We start from the raw sequence: 18,385 nt of genomic DNA on the forward strand, positions 1-18,385 counted from the left end.
GGGGAAGCCCTGGTTGGCTCAGGTCCCCAACAAATAAATGGCCGGTCCCTGGATGCTGATCGGAGCCTCATCTGTAAAGTGCTGGTCCCTTCCCCTCGATTTTGTTATCCATTTCTCTTTTAGCCAAATATGTTTATTTCTGGGCACTGCTGCGAATCCATTTTGGGATGAGGCAGGTCTGAATGCAATTATATAGCTGGGATGAGAGGTTTGGAAGCAGTTGTCTCCAAAAATCTCTGCATCTGGCTAAATTGTTGTTGTATGGAGCGGGGTGCTAGGATGGGAACTGGGGGAAGGGGAGCTTCCTTGAGGAGGGGGTGATGGGAAGAGAGCCTTGAAGAACGGTGGGCCTGTCTCAGAGGAGCAGCAGGGTGCTCTGGGTAGGGGAGCTGAGTGACTGAATGTGGTTATTCACGATGCCCTCCTTCTGAGAGTGAGGAGGGGGCAGCATTCCTGACAGTGAGAGTGGTAGGTCGGCCCATGGCAGACAATGTTGACCCTCAGGGCTTCCACGGACTTGCTGTGTGTCTGTTCTTTGGCTCTCAGTTTCTCCAACTGTAAAATGGGGTAATTGTAGTCCCTACAGTGCTGGTTATTGTAAGAATGACAAAAATGGGTGAATTAACCATCAGAAAGGCCAAGAAAGGTCTGGAGGGGTGAGGGGCTGCCTCTGAGGCCTCAGACCCTAAGGGTGAGCACTTGGCCTCTTCCTGGTTGGGTGCTCCCGGTCCCTTTGTGACCGTCCTCCTTGTTCTCCCTGACTCATGTGGCGGGTTATATCTGTGCCCCATTTTGCTATAGATAGAATGATCATATGGATATTCTATGCAAATTCTCATTTTTAATGAGCCAGAAGGAAAGCTAACGACCATCTTGCAGATGTATTGGGGCCCGAGGGAGGCCTTAGGATGGGGGAGGAAGCAGGGGACAAAGTGACAAGCAAGAAGAGAGAGGAGGGAGGAAGGGGAAAGGAAATGGAGCGGGGTTGGGGTGGACACAGTAGGGGCTGCAGAGTGGTGGAGGGGAAGCACGGGCTCTGTTTACCATCTCTCAGAACCTCTCTGCCTGCCCCATTTTAAGATGGGGAAACAGGCTCGGAGAGAGGTGGAAACGTGCCAGATATCCCAGAAGCTGGGAGAGAGAGAGAGAAAGGCAGAGGAGAGGGAGCAGATGGGCTGGAGAAAGGGAAGGTGGAGGCAGCTGGGACTAGGCTCTGGGACTCGGTTTCCTTATCTGTATGATGGTCGTAGCACCTAAGACGTGGGCTGATTGGGAGGAGCTAATGAGAGAACATGTGCAAACGTTATTCGACTGAAGAGTGCTGCCTGAATGTGAGGGCCATGGAGTAATGTGTGTGTGGGAGAGGGAGAGGCTGGGGCAGGGGACCGAGTGGGGGAGACAGGAAGATGAGGGTGGAGGGACACGAGCTGGAGATGGGGGTAAGAGGCCTTCTGGACAATAGGCCAGCTCTTAATTAATTAGTCCATTCAGTCATTTGTTCACTTATTCATTCATTCATTCATTCCTCAGCATCTATAGTCTACTTCATAGAGGGAAGTCAGCTCCCAGAGGGCAGGATTCTTGTCTGTCCTATCCGTGGCTGTCCCCGTAGTGTTGAGGGCAGCACCTGGCACCGGGAAGAGCTTAAATTGTTGCTGAATCAGTGGCTGTTCTGTGCCCGGCAGTGGGCCCAGCAGTGGCCATCTCCCTGGAGCTCAGAGGCATCTAGTCCAGTAATTTCCCTTCCCTGTGCTAAGTGCAGTGCTTGAGACATTGCGATTCTTACCGGCACCGAGGGGAGAAGGAGCCTGGAGACAACTACGAAGCCTTCCTGGAGGAGGGGGCCTGAGTTGAATCCTCAAGAACTGACAGGAGCTGACTTGAAGGAGTCTGGGTAGGGGAACTGGGCATAAAGGCAGAGCGAACAGTCTAGTGTTGGGAACTGCAGGTGCCCTTGGAGGTGGGGAGTGATGGGAGCTGAGGCCGCAGGGCCTCAGGACTGGGCTGAGGGGTTTGGATTTTGCCCTGAGCCCTGAGGGAGGTGAGAGCCAGCGAAGGTGGGAGGGACGGGTGTGCTGGGGTGGGATCAGTTTTGGTGGAGAGGTGGGGTGGCCAGGCTGGGCAGGCTGAGGTTTGCATGCAGGTGTGGGGCTCTGGTCTGGTCAGGCAGTGTCGACAGGAGTCGGGGGACACAGGGGATTCGGGCCTGAGGGGTCAGCTGGCTGCTGCCAGGTGAGGCTGGACCCGCCCCTGGGGCATGGAGCCAGCCTGGAGAGGGACCAGGGCTCTGGTTTAGATTAATTAAAAGACCTCTTAGCTCTGGGCAGTCCTACCAGGGCCGGAGTGCCTGGAGAGCATTTAAATGTCAACATAAATATCACAATGACCCGAGTCCCTCCTGATACTTAGTGCCCAGATTCCCAGGATGTCCCTTGTATTACAACATGGGACAGTCTCTCACTATGAAAAATGTCCGACCCCAAATGCCTATTGAGAAAAACTAGCAGATGGTAGCATCCCCTGCCCCAGCTCTGGCCTTCCAGAGGAAGGGCAAGATCAGCTGAGCACGCTTCTCCCACCCCACCTCCCCGGATGCCCTCCTGAGGCCCACTCAGGGCTGCTCCCAGGATCCAGGCCTGGAGTCCCCTTTCCAGCCCTCCCTGGTCCCTGTCTCTGCACTCCCAGATCTGGCCAAGCAGGCCCCCAGGCTGTGGGGCCCCAAGCTTTTCCCCAACAGCGTCGGGAAAGCCTGGGGCAGGTTTTGGGGGGGTGGGGTGAGCGCTTCTCCAGCTCAGGGCCACATCTGGGCCTCTGTCCCTGACCTTTGTCTACCAACTCTTAACTAACCCGAGTCCCAGGCAGCCCAGCACCTCAGGAAAGCCTCCGGCGGTCCACAGGGTCGGGCTGGTGTCTGCGCTGTCCTCACTGCCCTCCTCCACCACAGCCAGTTTATGGAGAACACTCACGCCCACCGTCTCATCCTCCTTCCCAGCCGGGGGTGTCAGCAGCCCCATTTTCTGGCTGAGGAAGCTGAGGCCTCACCCCAGGTACATCCAGAGCCAAGGCTGGGCCCAGACCCCCCCATTCCTTGCATTTCCTGCTGTTCTTCCCTCAAAAGTGTCGGCTTGGAGGAGCCAGAGCCGGGCTTCTCACCGTCTCTCCCCCTGCCCTGGCCTGAAGAGGAGAGCTGGTGTGGGAGAGGGTCCGGGAGGACTTCATTACCCAGTGCCTGCTTGTGGCACGTTGGGGGGGCCTGAGCCCGCCGCCGGTGGGGAGACATGCTTGGCCTATCTGGGTAATTACATCTCAACATTTCATTTTGCTTGTCAGTTTCCACTTCCTGGGGATGTGGGCTCCTAAATATTTCATCCCAGCCTGCAGCTGCCTGTTCCTCTCTGGCCAAACCGCAGGCCCGGCTGCCGACCCCAAACCCTGGCCCCTCCCTGCCCAACTGAGCCTTGCTTCCTGTTCTGGGCTGGAGCTGGCCAGAGGTCATCGTCTCCATGCCCCTACCCCACACAGAGGTCTCTACCACCAGCCCAGCGCTGTCTTCTCTTCCCAAGGGGTCTGGGGTGAAGAGGCCAGACAGACACCATTGCCAGAAATTAGGCTCAGTTCAACCAACATTGATTGAGCACCTCCTGTATGCCTGACACTCTGCTGGAAACCGGGGAGTTAGGAAAGAGAAAGATACAGTCAAGAAAGAAAGCCCCTTGAAGGGGCTTATGGGCTAAATGGAGGAAACGGACAACCGTGTTATAACAGCAAACACTTATTGAGTACTTATGTGCCAGGCACTGTTACACGTATTAACTCACTTATTCTTCATGCTTTGTTATGAGGAGACAAGGCCCAGAGAGGTGAGTAACTTGTCTAGAGTCACACAGCTAAGAAGTGGCAGAGCCAGGATCTGAACTCAGGCAACCTGGCTCCAGCCTTCATGCCCTGAAGCACGAGAGTCACAAACCGACAGCCTAGGCAGATGATGGCGGGTGCCAGCGGAGAGGGGTGAGGTGAGAGCCGGGGTGGGCAGTGATGAGTCCCCACTCTGGGATGTTTTGTGGGGGAGGAGGTGGAGAAACTGAGCCCCGAGGTGGGGTTGGGCAGGTGGGGAAGCAGGAGGGGTATTTCTGGCAGAGGGACCAGCAAAAGCTCCAGGGTGGGAAAATTTGAGTTGCGTTGGAGAAAGTGGTCTTGCTGTAGAGTGTGGAGTCGTGAGGCTGAGGAAGGGGCTGAAAAGCTGCTACGTGATCTCAGCCCCTAGGTGTGTCGCTGGAGCTGGGCCGTCTTGTTCTGAAAGGGGTTTTTCAGCAGAGGACTCTGAGCTAACACTCAGCAGTCCTGTTTCTGGCTGCTGGCTGGCCTGACTTGCTGTGTGAGCCTTGGGCAGACTCCTTTCCCTCTCTGAACAAAATCTGAGGAATGGGGGGGATTCCCTCAGTTGAAGAATGCCCGGTATGGCCACTGAGAGTGGGGGGAGGTGGGCCGGGGGGGCAGGGGTCTCCTGGGGGGCCTTGGGGTGGGGGCGGGCCAGAAATCAGTCTTAGGGCCCCTCCCCCCTCAGTCCCCTCCTGCCACCACCTGCCTCCAAACACCTTTGCTTCCTTCTCTCTCTCTCTCTCTCCTTTTTTCTGCTTTTCTTGTTTCAAAGGTGTTTTACCTAAATGGGTTTGTGTTAAGATATTAGGTCGATCACTCAGCAAATTTCCCTCTGCTCAGAGCTGAGTGCCATGAATAATGCAGCTCTGAACAGCTTGCGCTGCTTAGCGGCCTCCCAGCGAGGGGACAGCAGCACTCAGCTCAGGGGCCCTGAGCCCCACAGCTGCCCTGGCTGGTCCCCCACAGCCTGCCTCCTCCCCCTCCCCAAAATATACCCCCAGGGGCCAGGCCTGTCCACAGGTGATCCCTTTAATCCTCACAACACCCCTGCCACGTCTGGGGAGTGGCGAGAAGGCCGTCCCATTTTACAGATGCAGATGTGGAGGTTCAGAGAGGTTGGGTGACTTGGCTCTTATCACGTAAGGGATTGAGGTGGGATGAGGGCCCCATCTGTGCCCAGCCTCGGCCTCCTGTGTCACAGCAAGCCAGCTCTCTGATGCCTGTGCCCCCGTATCTGCAGGTCCAGCCCAATTCTCTATGGGGGCAGGTGGGTGTGAGTGGACGGCCTGGTTTCAGAGGAAAGTTGAGGACTTTGCCCGGATGGGGGGCACTGAGGCTCCTCAGTAAATAGTTGTGGATGACAGAGGTGCTGTACCCCTCCACCCTGTCACTACCCCATCCCCGTTAGCACCCCCCAGCCAGGCTCGCCTGCACCAGTAGCAAAGGCGAGGTGTTGATGGTGCTAAGGTGTGGCCGGGCTGGCTGGTGGAGATGTGGACAGCTGACTTGTGCGCCTGGGTCTGCGGCTGTGTGGCTGTGTGGAGGGTGTGACTTTGGGAGGTTGGGCGTGGGGAGCGTGGCTGTGTGGGGCGGTGTGGTTAGTGTGTGAGCCTGTGTGGCTGTGAGATTGTGTGAGGTTGTAGTGATGTGTGGTATGTGACTGTGTGAGGGGGTGTGTCACCACGTGTGTGTGGCGAGGCGGGGCTGGGAGTGATGCAGGGGTGGGGAGATGAGCTGAGCGTGTTCAGGAAAGAAAGGATGTGTGTCCTGCCTTGCATAGTCCCTGGGCCTCTAGGCTAAGGCCCCAGGTTCTGCCCAGCACTCTGTCCCTGGGGACAGCTCTCAGTTTCAGCTGGTGTCTCTGGTCCCCAGAGCATCTCTCACCAGCCCTGGGTCCTGACCCGAGCTGGGTGATGAGGTCCCTGCACCCCCGGCCTCAGCAGCCCCCACCCCCACTAGGACTTGCTCCCCAGCGGCTTTGGCTCCAGGAGGCCAACCCAGGCCTTCACAAACACCATCGCATTTGACCCTCACTCCAGCCCCACCCGGCTTTTTTCCCATTTTACTGATGGGAAGCCTAATGCTCAGAGAGGCTAAGTAACTTGTCCAAAGTCACACAGCCAGGAAGCAGTGGAGCAGGCATCTTCCCCTCTGTCTCAGACCGGAGGGGAGGGGAAAGCTGAGAGCAGGTGCAGTATCTACGCTTTGCACCAACCTTTGACGGGGTATATCAGGGAGACATCTGCAGCTGGGAAACCGGAGTGACTGTTTCCCCCTCATTGTCCCTTGGTACCTGGGTCTTCCTGACTCCAGCCAAATCTCTCACAGTGGGCCCACCGTGTCCACAGGGCTGGAGTCGCCCTGCCCTCATGCCCTTCTCTACTGGCCCAGCTATCTTTGGCTCTGGGCCCTTGGGGCCCGGCCAGTTTGCATGGCTATCTTATACTTCTCCACTTGTTCTTTTGCATGTGCATTTCTTGAGCGCTCGTAGCAAGGAATTTGCATCAAGGTGGAGAAGTAAATTCCCAACAGAAGGCAGGACTGAGAGAGAGGTCCCGGTGTGCATGACGCCCAGCACCATGTGTACTTGGAGCTCACCAGTGTGTCCTGCAGGCGCTGTGCATGGATAACCTTTGCAGCCCAGAGCCCGGCACAAAGTGGGTGCCCAGAGCCTGTGCATGCAGACATTCGGGCACTCCGTGTGACCAGGTGGTGGCTCAGAGGGGAGGTCATAGCGGGCTTTGGGGGTCAGGGAGGTTCCCAAAGGAAGTGGGAAGGTTTGAGCAGGTGGCTACCTCAGATTCCTACAGAGCCTCTGCCCCTCTGCCCGTGCCAGCGGCTCCTGCCCCGCCAGCCCTCCCATCCCTGTCAGTCGGGCACTCAGTGACTCATTCAACCAGCAAGCGTGGGTCACTGCCTGACCCAAGCAGGCACAGCATGTGTGCTGGGCCCCATGAGGGATGGGGTGGAGAGACAGACACCGAGGAGAAACTGGGACCCAGCAAGGGAAGGGCTGGCCGAGGGAACAGCCTCTGCTAAGGCCTGGTGGGGCAGCAGACGTGGTCGGATGGTGGATTTTTGTAGGGACCAGACCTGAGGAGGAGATGTGGCCTTGAATGTCACACACACACACACACACACACACACACACACACAAACACGCAATGGTGGGGAACCACCAAGGGTTGCAGGCAGGGAGCCACGTGTCAGAGGGATTTGTGCTTTAGAAAGAGGCTGGAGTGGACACCGGAGGGTGGGGAGTCGGGCCAGGAGTGGAGCAGACAGGGGGATGGTGGACGTGAGCCAGGCTTGAGCTGCCTCCCGGAGAGCCCTCACGCCCTCTGTGGAGCCAGAGCCAGCCAGAGTGCGTGTCCACCCCTCGCTGTGCCCCCCAGCCCCGCTCACCCCGGACAGCCACAGGTTAGGGGGCATTCGCTCAGGGCCTGGGTGCCTTCCTGACCTCAGACGCCCTTTCAGCCACAGCTCTGCTGCCTGGAATCTGCCATATGGCTCCATTTACTTAGACAAGGACTTCCTTCCTGGTTGAAAACAAAAGTAACACCATGTTAGTCACTGAGCCCTCTGAGTAACTCCCTTTCCTGAGAGCAGGTTTGGGGGGAGGGCCTGGCTTTGGAGTGGGAGGGAAAGAAGGGAGGACCAGGGAGAAAGACCTCTGTGTGTGAGTGTGTGTGTGTGTGTGTGTGTGTGAGTGTGTGTGTGAGTGTGTGTGTGTGTGTGTGTGTGTGTGTGTGTGAGGCCATACAGTCCAGGGTAACTCCCAGCCTCCTTCATGCCTTCCCCCCAACTCCCTCTCTGGCAGGAACCTAGCAGAGCCTGGGGGACCGCCTTGGGTTGTTAACAATCCCCACTTTCTCTCCATGTTGCAATTTGCTGCCTTCACGTTGTTTTGCCATAATGTAGATTTTTTCCACTTGATTTCCTCGGATTTGTCTTTCTATGTTTTTCTCCCTTTTTAAATTTAAAAAGACAAAAAAAAAAGAAAGAAAGAAAAAGAAAAGGGAAAGAGAGAGAGAGGAGAAGAGCCCAGTCTTGCTGGCCTCCTGCACTGTTTGTCTGCAGGGAAATTGCTCGATGCTCTGGAGGAGGATTTTCTCCCCACCCTGGTCCGGAGCCCAGAGCCCAGGCTGCTGCTTGGAATGAGGGAACAGCCTGGGTTGCAGGATGTGATCCCAGGGCCCTGGGTGTTAGAGCAAGAGGGCTTTGGAGCTGTGGACACAGTGCCCTGTCTGGGTCACCTCGCTGCTCACCGCCTGCGGGCTGGCTGCTTAGCTGCTTCCTGGCGAGGGTGGGTCTCCTGGTGAGTGAGAGGATGAAGGATGGGGGAGCAAGAGGATTCCCAAGCCTGGAGGATGTGGCTGAGGGCTCTGGGAAGGCACAGCGGAGCCCAGGTCCCCGATTGCCCCCTACCTGGGGTGAGCTTGGGCAGGGGCGGGCTGCTCCAGGAGGAGGCTTTTTCTTTTTGCCTGCTCTGGGCCACCGGGCTAGGCTCAGCCCACAGGTCGGCGTGTCGTGAAGGCAGGGGGTCTGGGGGCTGCTTGGAGCGAGTGGGGAGGACTTATTTAGATGGGTGGAGTGGAGAGAGCCGTCCCGTGGGGGACAGGGAGGTGCCAAGAGAAGAAGGAAGCTGAGCACAGGTGCAGTGATCATACTTGGTGTAACCTGAGTCCACCAGGACATTAGGGAGACACCTCAGGCGGGAAACTGGGCTGATGACCAACCCCCCCGCCCCCCTGCTGAGTCCTTAGTGCCTGCAGGTCTCTGTGGCCCTGCCCTCAAATAAGCTCCCTGGGTCATCTCTGCTGATGGAGGGAGCCAAGTGTGGACAATCCCACGCAGCGAAGGGTAGAAAAATGAGGGCATTTCAGCAGCGATCTCTCACTTGCGGGTGGAATTTACAAGTCCAAAGTGTCTTCAATTCCTGGCTCTCAGGCCAGGCTGTAGCTCCTGGAAAAAAGTCTGAATAGAGTCCACATCTGCTGCTGCCACTGCGTGGCCCGGCCTGAGCCTCCCTGCCCCCTAGGATGCAGCCCCCAGCCTCCCTCCATCACTTCACTCCACTTGTTTCCTCCTCTGCCCTGCAATGAGAGCTGTATGGGAGGAGGGGCTCTGTCCTCCTCCCGGCTGCATCCCAGCACCTAAACGGTGCTCAGTAAACACTCGTTGACTCAGTGAAGGAAAAGCAGCGGTAGCACGCAGGACAGGGTGCGTTGTTGGATGGCTGGTGTCTGGGGAAGCGTGCGGTGGGCCTGGCACCCAGGGGGCCTTCCCCACCACCAGTGTGGCCAGCAGTGCTGTCTCCTGTGCCCCTCCTAGGGCTGGTCACTCTCTCTTCCTGTCTTGCTTCCCAACTAGACTGAGCTCCCAAGGAAGGGGTTTTACTTGCTATTGTTTCTTTCTTTTCTTTTTTTTTTTTTAATTTTATTTATTTATCTATTTATTTATTTTTGGCTGAGTTGGGTCTTTTGTTGCTGCGTGCGGACTTTCTCTAGTTGCGGTGAGCAGGGGCTACTCATCGTTGCGGTGCGCGGGCTTCTCATTGCGGTGGCTTCTCTTGTTGCAGAGCACGAGCTCTAGGTGCGCGGGCTTCAGTAGCTGTGGCATGCAGGCTCAGTAGTTGTGGCTCGTGGGCTCTAGAGTGCAGGCTCCGTAGTTGTGGCGCACAGGCTTAGTTGCTCCGCGGCATGTGGGATCTTCCCGGAGCAGGGCTCGAACCCATGTCCCCTGCATTGGCAGGCGGATTCTTAACCACTGCGCCACTAGGGCAGTCCCTACTTGCTATTGTTTCTTAAGGACCAAATGTGCCAGGAACTGAGCAGGACACTTCTTGAATGAATGAATGAATGAGTGAACGAATGAACAAACAAACATGCAGAGCCGGCCTTGCCCTTGGGGAGTGCAGCTGGAGGCAGACACTGACACAGATATATTGGCTGGACCCAGAGAACACTGGGAAAGGTCACCAGACTGCAAATGGAAAGGGCGCAGAGACCACAAAATACAAGAGGAAACCCATATCAAGTTTCACTAGTGGAGTCTCCATGTCACGTTCAAGTCAGGGCAGGTGCCTGGAGCCTGGGGGAGGCGCAGGGTTCCAGCGCCGGGGAGGGCTGGCCAGGAAAGAGCCTGTCCCCAGGGGGAGGCAGGATTTCGGGAGCCAGATGGCTGGCAGGAGGAGGGCAGCCCCAGGTGGGCTCCCCACGTGCTTCCCCTCCAGTGTCCTGTGGATTCCACCGGGCTGGGAGTGGCCGAGTGACCCCGTGTCACGGATGAACAAAGAGGCTCAGGGCAGCGCACAGAGGGACTGAATGCCTTCACTGTCACTCGTGTCTGAAAGTTTGGTCTGGCCTGGGTTCTGGGGTCCACATTTACCAAGCATTTACATCTTCACATCTTGTATTTGCTTCTGATTTTTTTTTTCCAAGAAATAAAATGGGGATTGCCTGGAAGCCCTTTCACGGAGCCCTCAATCTTGTTCCATCCCTGCCTCCCTTGAGGTACCCTCTACCCACGACTCTGAAGGGGATGAGTTCCCTTCTTGTCCCTGTTTAGTCATTCAACAAGCATTTATGGAGCACCTAATGGCACTGGGAGATCGCAGTGCATACAATAGACCAAATCTGCCTTCATGCAGCTTTTGCTCGTATATATGTGTGTGTCCATATAGAATAAATCTTATTATATGTGGCTTTGAATTTCTACATAAATGGGACAGATTGTGCTGCACTTTGCTTTATCAGCCAACTTTATGTTTTCAGGGTTTTGTCGTGCTGATACATGAGAGCTACATAATATTCCATTGTGCAAACACACCACAGATTAGCCATTCTTCTGTTGTAAAATGTTTAAGTGGTTTCCATTTTTTTGCTGTTTCAAACAGCGCCACAGTGACCATCTTTGGGCACGTTCCCTTGCACCCGTGTGTGACTTTCTCTTGGAAGGATGTGGAGGGGGACACGCTGGCTTGTAGGATTCTAGACCCGCTGGTGCGGTCTGCCCTCAGTCTCCTTGTTCCCAGAGCACTTGGGCCAGGAGCTCTCCAAGGTCCCTACTGCCCCCAGGCACTCAGATGCTCCTGGCAAGTGCTTGTGGCTTCCTGCCCCTGGCCCTGCACGGAGGCACTGGCTGGGCGGATGGTGGAGCTTGCAGCTGGCATGTGGCAACTGGTGCTGGACAGGGGGCTGGGGCTGGGGCTGTGTGTGGGGTGAGAGGCTTGCCAAGGGCGACCCAGGAAGGCCTAGGGGAGCCACGGGGAACCCCAGACTCCTTCATGCCCCCCTTCTTATAATCCTGTTCCTGGAGCCTGGGACAGGTGGAGGGTTCCAGCTTCTGTGCAGAGATAGTGCATGGGCTTGTTCCTTGCTGCTTGGGTTTAATTTGATTATATTTGCTCTCAGTATGGACTCATGGATTTTTTTTTATCCAAAGAGAGAGTCCTTGTGGTAAAGGAGGAGGGGTGCAGAGAAGTGCCCCCGCCCTGGTGGAGAGGTTTGAAGAGGGCGTCCCAGGGTAGTGCTAGTCATGGTCCCCACAGTGACATGGTCCCCTGCAGAGGCAGGGGCTGGACATGGGAGGGCTGGCGGGCTTGGCATGAGACTTGGGATCTTCCCAGGGGTGGGGAGGGGCTGCAGGAGATGGGGGTTAACAGAGACCCAGCGACTGGGGCCTTCCCTTTCTCTGCCGGAGGGAGGCTCTGGACACAGACCTGGATTACAGGCCCACTGACCGGCCATGTGACCTCCGTCAGGCTACTTAGCACCTCCAAGCCTCAGTTTCCACATCTGTAAGATGGGGCCATTAGCCCCTGCCCCAGGTTGTGTGAGGATTCACTGAGTGCCAGACATGCCGTGGGTGCTTAGTAAATGCGGTCCCTCTTGGGCCACTCCAGTCCTCTCTGGCTGTGGCATGGGGTCAGGAGGGCCGTGGAGACACTTGGTTTCTCACTGTGGGGCCAGTGACACCAGTGGTACTTAGCCCAGGGTAAGCCTTGTGCCCAGCCATATTTATGGGTCCCAGGTGGTCCCTGACTCCACGTGACCGGTCGTGACACATTGGACTGGGCGAAGGGGTGGTCTCGGGAGCCAGACAGCCTGCATTCAAACCCCACTCTGTGCCTCACTGTGTGACCTTGGGGAAGCCACTTAACCTCTCTGCATTTCTGCGTCCTCATCTCTAAATTGGAGCTGTGCTGATGATACTGACCTCAGATGAGTGAATCCATGCAAAATATGCAGAATAATATTCAAAGGCATTAGGCACTTTATAAACGTTCACTGGTATTGAGCTCTGCATAAACCCCCAAACTCCCCTCCAGTCCCCCCACCCTTGTGGTTGTAAGAATATCGCATCCCGCTCAGACCAGCTCTCATCTCGAGTACCTTGTGACTCGCTCACATTTGAGCTGACCGAGCTGTGGTCACCTAATTCTTCTTTCACCAGCAAAACGAAGCCTGCAAGATATACCCTGGCGTGTCAGGTGGGGCCATCCTATGGAACTTCTTAGGGGAGCATTGCCCAGAAATATGACTTAATCTAAAAGTTTCTCCCTCCTTGAGAACAATTAACTCCTACTCTATGCCTGCATCCCCTCTGCCCCCTCCTCCCTCCTGGAGCCAGGTGGCACGTCCTAACCCCTCAGCCAGCCTCCTCCTCTTGTCCATCTGTCTCCCCAGATAGGGGGAGAAATGTAGCAATTGGGCCAATTTCTAACTGGAAAGGAACCATATGGAGGGTTTAGCTGGGAGCCGAGTGTCTGCCCGGCCTCTGTTAGGGCAGAGCCAGCGCTGTGGGCAGCAGACTGGCTCCCCGGGCTCTCTTTGTGAGCCGGGACCAGAGGGGCCCCGTCCTGACCCCAGACCCTCCCTCCTTCTCTCCTTCTCTCCCTCCCCCATGAGCCCCTGGTCGACCTGCTTTTCTCCTGTGCTTGGGACTTCTTTGGGTGTCTTAGGAGGTCTTGAGGAGCTTGGTCTGCCCGGAAGTGGCAGAAAGTAAGGGAGGTGGGTGCTGGTCAGGGCAGGGGGCAGAGGGCCGTGGCTGCCTTGACTGGTGCAGAGAACCAGGGGGACTACTTCCTGGCGATGTGAGAATGTGTCTGTGTCGTGTGGCTCCAGGCCTTGCAGGTGCCTGGCACAGAGCAGCCCCCATTCTAGTGTGAGTACCTTGTTCTCCCAGAATGCCCCACCCCCGGCTGCTTGCGCCTCCTCCTGCTAAGACTCGGCTCAGGGTCACCGCCCTTGGGCAGCCTTCCCTGGTTGCCACCTACGCCCAGGAGTAAAGGGCCCTCCTTGGGTGGAGCTGGGGGCTGGCACCTTTCCCCAGGGGGCAGGTGGGTGTGTTACATCTCGCTGCGCTGGGAGCCCCTTGCAGCCAGTCCTCCATGCAGAGGTGCGTGGAGTCTGTGCGGAAGGCTCGGGGGTGCCCAGGGGTGACAGCCAGGTGCGCAGCCAAGGTGGATAGTTTGGTTGGGCCCTAAAGGGATCCTGTGTGAGGTGGAGTTGGGCTGAGACCCTTGAGTGGGACCCAGAGGAAGGTAGTGGTCTCAGATAAAGGATCTGCTTTCATCAAGAGTAATCCCTCATGTTTTTCCATCAGCTGAGCCCTGACTCTGCCACCTGGGGTCCTGGGGGGGTCTTACTCCCTGGAGGTCCCCCCATTCTGTACCTCAGTAGGGCAGGGAATTGTGTGGCTTTGGGTAAACCACTTCTCTTTTCTGAGCCTCGGTTTCCTCATCTGTCAAATGCAGTTGATAGAAACAGTGGTGCACAGTGCTTTTGTAGCAGGAGATGAGGGGAGATTGAAATACACGCATGATACCTGTCCCCTGCCAGCACTGGAGAGACACATCTGAGGCTGGGGACTGGCTGGGTGAAGTGGAAAGTGCTCCCAGGGTTTCTGTAAGCCACATGGCCTGGCTGTGAATTCCGGGGTGTGTTGACTGCATCCTGGCTCCTGCAGACTTGGCGGCTGGGCTTCTTGCAGAGGCATGAGCTTGAGAGGCAGGTAGGCCCTGGGTCCCCTCCCCCAGGACCCAGCCAGGTAGGCGGCGGCCCAGAGAAGAAGGAGTGACAGGAGGGCCCCTAAAGACCTTCTGACCCCAATCAGAGCTCTTCCAGTCCCTCCACCCAAAGCACTCCGGTTAGAATGACCTTCCGGGGCTCTCCTGAGCTCCCTGCTAGGAATCTGATCACAAATATGATGGGCGGGGCCTCGAGTATCAAGGCACCCTGCCAGGCCAGGGTGGGAGCTGGAGAGACTTACACACTGAGTGGCCTGTGGGTTCCTGGAAGGGAACCTGGGAAGACCTGGATGAGGACTGTAGCTGGGCTTGCAGCATCGCTGCCCAGGATATGTGGGCATGAGTCAGCAGCCGTGTGCGCACTGCTCTTACCAAGGGGCCTGCTGATGAGCATGGGGCCCGGGGACAAGAGCCCTGGTAGGTGTGTGTGGATGTGGGTGCCAGAGGCACTAATGGCCCAGGGTGGGCAATTTGCTCTCGTTCTCAGATTTACTCCTCCAAAAAGCCTTATGAGGTGGTTACATTGAAAAGAACCAATGTTTACTGAGCACTTACTATGTGCCAGATATTATTGTATTTATATGCATGAACTCACGTAGCTTTATAACAACACTATGAAATAGGTAGTATCATTATCTTCACTTTATAGATGATGTATCTGAGGCACAGAGAGGTTCAGTAACCAGCCTGAGATCACACAGCGGTAAGTAGCAGAGCTGAGATTTGAACCCAGGCAGTCTAGCTTTAAGCACAATGCTGCATTGCCTCTTGCTAACAACCTATTTTATTTATGAAAACTGAGGCACAGAGAACCTAAGTGACATGTCCAGGGTCACCAACCTTGTGAGTTGTGGAGCCGAAATTCCCACTGTGGCTATGCCGACTGCACAGCTCGTGCCCAGAGATGGGGACCTGGGAGCCAAGAGTCAGGCTACAGGGCCGTGAGCAGCCCCCAGGAGTGTGGGTTGGGGGAGAGACTCTGTCCACCCCAGGCTGACTGGTACCCTTCTTGCAGGGGGTGTGTGCATTGCCCAGTCGGTCAAGATACCACGGGAACCCAAGCCTGGGGAGTTTGACAAGATCATCCGGCGCCTCCTGGAGACCTCGAACGCCAGGGCGGTCATCATCTTTGCCAATGAGGATGATATCAGGTGAGGGCAGGTGGGGCTTGGGGTGGGGCTTGGGATGGGGCTTGGGAGCCGGGGATCCCTGCTGGAGACCTTCCTAGGCAAGCCTGACCCAGCCTGGGGTCCAGAGAGATGGGGTGGGCCAGTGAGTGGGTGGTGGGGAGACCCTTCTTGCTGGGGCACAGGCTACTGTTAATGGGCTCCCCTTCCCCTCGCTGTTTCCTGCATCCATTCTACCAACTGGGGATGGTAAGCAGGTACTTTTACAGAGGGGCTAAGGCCATGGGCTTGGGGTCAGAGCACCTAGGTTCCTCGCCTGCTCTCCATCCTGCTAGCTATGTGACCTCAGGCAAGTTTCTCAACCTCTCAGGGCTTCTATTCTGCTTTTAAAAAAGAGAGAAGCTAATTATGCTTGCTTGATGGTGTTGCTTGAGTATTGAATGCAGGAATGTTCATAAGGGGCTTCGAGCAGAGGCTGGCAAGGTTGGCCACCTCTCAGCCCCTCCCTCCTTTCTTCGGTGAGCTCAGAGTAGTGGGAGGAGGCCTGGGCTGAGGTTTTAGTCCTGATTTGGGCACACACTCACTGTGGGCAGAATTGTCCCCTCCCTGGTCCTCAGTCTCCACATCTGCAGATTGGGGGCAGGTGGACTCCGGGTGCCAGAACCATGCAGCGCAGAAACCCTGGACCACCCCACCTCTCTGCACATCTGCCCCTGGGTCCTGAGTCTCAGGTCAGAAACTCAGGTGCCCTTAAAAGATGACCCCTGAGCACCCCTCCTAACCCACTTCCCTTCTTCCTGCCTTTTCTCTCACTACTACCCCTCTGAGACTGTATGTTAGGGCAAAGAGGGGCCGGCCTCCTTGATTCCCTAGTCTGAGTGGGAGACACAGCCCCTGCTCAGAGTCTGATTGGCAGAGGAGATGTGGTTCTCCCCAGGCCTCCTCCCTCAGATAGTTGGCCTGAGCTGTCAGAGCCCGCTGTGTCCTCCGGTTGACCTGCCCACCTGCCTAGCCCAGCCTGCCTGGTCCACCCCCTGTGCACCCGCCTCCCCATTGCTAACCAGCATCTTCTCTGGGTCGCATTCTTTCCAGCACTCTTTCCCACTTGTGAAGACCCCATCCTGGACTCCTGAGTTTCAGCAAAACAGATATCCCCCCAGGAGACATTGTCAGGTCCCTGGAGGGGTGGAGGGGGATGTTCGGGAAGGTCATTAAGGCCTCAAAAGCCGCAAGGACCAACTCTAATAGGTGTTTCTCAGGCCTCGAAGGACCAGGGCGTGGGAGTCCTCAGGATCCATCTGGCACCTCCAAGCTGAAAACAGAGGCTGCTCCTGACCCCCTCAAAGCTTTCAGATCCCCTAAATTCCTATTGCCACAGGTCTGCTGGCAACTGGGGCAGGAGGGGCTCCTTCTGAGCTCTTTCCCTCCCTGCAGTCACCAGTCGCTGCCCCCCTGCCCCTACTCCCACCCCAAAGCCCAGCACTACTTGGGTCCCACTGCACCCCGGGACGCACCCCACTCCAGGCCTCCTGTGCGGCTCTGACGGACCCACACGCGGGGAGTGGAGGATGAAGGTGCCACGTGTCCCAGAGAAGAGGCCCCTGGGGGAGAGGGGGAAGGGCCTGAGACTGACTCCCTGAGCAGCTGCGGGGGGTGGGGGTGTGTGAGGGAGGGGGATGCATTTCTGGAAATCCACAGGCGGTTCAGAAGCAAACAGAAGTAAAAATAAACCCAGGTGACTTTACAGAGATGGAGCCTTGGGAGCTCTGGTCGTCTCTGGCTGGCCGGATGCAGGCGGGTATCGATAGGCTGTGGTGTGGGTTCTGAGAGCAGCCTCACCTACAATTACTGGGCCCTGCCTGGGCTGCGGCAGCTTTGGGGGTCTGGAAACGTCCATCAGGAGACGATGGAGGAGGGCAGGTGTGGGCCCCAGGGTTGGGAAACATGTTTCTCCCTGGCAGCCCCAGGCTGCTCAGGCCCGGCAGCCACCCCAAGCCCTGGAGTCTGTCCTGGCCTTGTCCATGGGAAGGGCCTGGACAGTTTCTAGTATCCTGGCCTCTTGCTGTGTGATCTTGAGCAAGTTGCTTGCTCCGTTCTTCCCCCGTGGAAGGAGGTGCGTTGGGAGAATTCTGCCCAGTCCTTCCTATTTTTCTCCTCCTAGATGTCTCTGAGGGGCCACTTAGTTCAAGCATCCGTTAAGCACCGACTGAAAGCCTCCTGTGGGCTGGGCCCTGTGCTGGGCTCCAGGGCCCCTGACTTGACTAGGACCACTGTCACTGGGGGCCTGGGGAGGGGTGAGGCCCTGGCTGCCCACACCCTTTCATCCATCCAGGAGGGTGTGGGGAGCAGCTCTTTGAAGCACCTGGACTTTTGTCACAGAAGGAGGTGGCATGCAGAGGGGGAAGGGTGTAGTGGGGTGTGTGTGTGTATGTGTGTGTGAGAGAGAGAGACAGTGGATATAAATGTGAGAAAGGGCCAAGGGATGTGGGTCTGGGCTTAGGACCAGGGTGGCATGTACCTGAGAGGACAGAGCCTGGGCAGATGTGGTTCTGGGGACCTGAGTCAGATGTGGAGCAGGTCCAAACTGAGGGAAACAGCTGTGGTCTTTGCAGGGACTGAGGTAGCCCTAGGGTACAGGAGTGGGTCTGGGAGACAGACAGGGGCTAGGGGTGCCGTATGGGTGAGAGGGGAAGCCGTGGGCCTATGGGCAGGTGTGGGCCAGGGCAGCAGGGAACTGTGGGCCTGGGGGTACGACATGGGTGCTGGGGCGGCTATGGGCCCTGGGCTCATGTGGGTCAGGATGGGGGATCCAGGCACAGGCTGGGAGGGGGACAGGTGTGGGCCTCGGGGAAAGGGGTCAGCCAAGGGCAGGCGTGGCCAGGGTGGCGGCAGCCGCGTGGGCAGACACGGCTGGGTTGGGCTGGGCTGGTGCGTGTTCCCACAGGCGTGTGCTGGAGGCGGCCCGGAAGGCCAACCAGACCGGCCACTTCTTCTGGATGGGCTCAGACAGCTGGGGCTCCAAGATCGCCCCTGTGCTGCACCTGGAGGAGGTGGCCGAGGGTGCCGTCACTATCCTCCCCAAGAGGATGTCCGTGCGAGGTAGGCCCGGCAGCCCGGACGGCACGCCCGCCGCCCTCACCCGGCACCATCCACCACCGCTGTCAGCGTCACCCCGATGGTTCCTTCTTATCATCGCCCCATGCCCTTCCTCTCCCGCTCCTCGTCTCCCTGCATCCTGTCTTTCCTCTTCCTTGGCTCACAGCTTCTTTGTGCTCAGGTTCTGGGATAGGAAGCCTTTCTGGCCACACTTAACCCAGTGGGATTCAAATCCAGATTCAGGACCTTT

The 18,385-nt window shown here is 57.0% G+C and overlaps 1 protein-coding gene across 6 annotated transcripts in view; it reads left to right on the forward strand.

Annotated features, from left to right (window-relative positions):
* The window catches only part of GRM4 (glutamate metabotropic receptor 4), a 111,789-nt gene that overhangs the window by 60,598 nt on the left and 32,806 nt on the right, over positions 1–18,385 (forward strand). For all 6 annotated transcript variants that reach the window (XR_005021941.1, XM_036870019.1, XM_036870022.1 and 3 more), the window contains exons 4-5: positions 14,928–15,063; positions 17,984–18,138. Coding sequence is in view for 5 of the 6 variants with exons in the window: in XM_036870019.1 (XP_036725914.1) it covers positions 14,928–15,063; positions 17,984–18,138 (291 nt within the window). In the remaining variant the exon portion in view is untranslated. The remainder of the gene's footprint in view (positions 1–14,927; positions 15,064–17,983; positions 18,139–18,385) is intronic.

This window comes from Balaenoptera musculus, chromosome 11 (assembly GCF_009873245.2).
Source record: "Balaenoptera musculus isolate JJ_BM4_2016_0621 chromosome 11, mBalMus1.pri.v3, whole genome shotgun sequence".
Taxonomy (NCBI): Eukaryota; Metazoa; Chordata; class Mammalia; order Artiodactyla; family Balaenopteridae; genus Balaenoptera; species Balaenoptera musculus.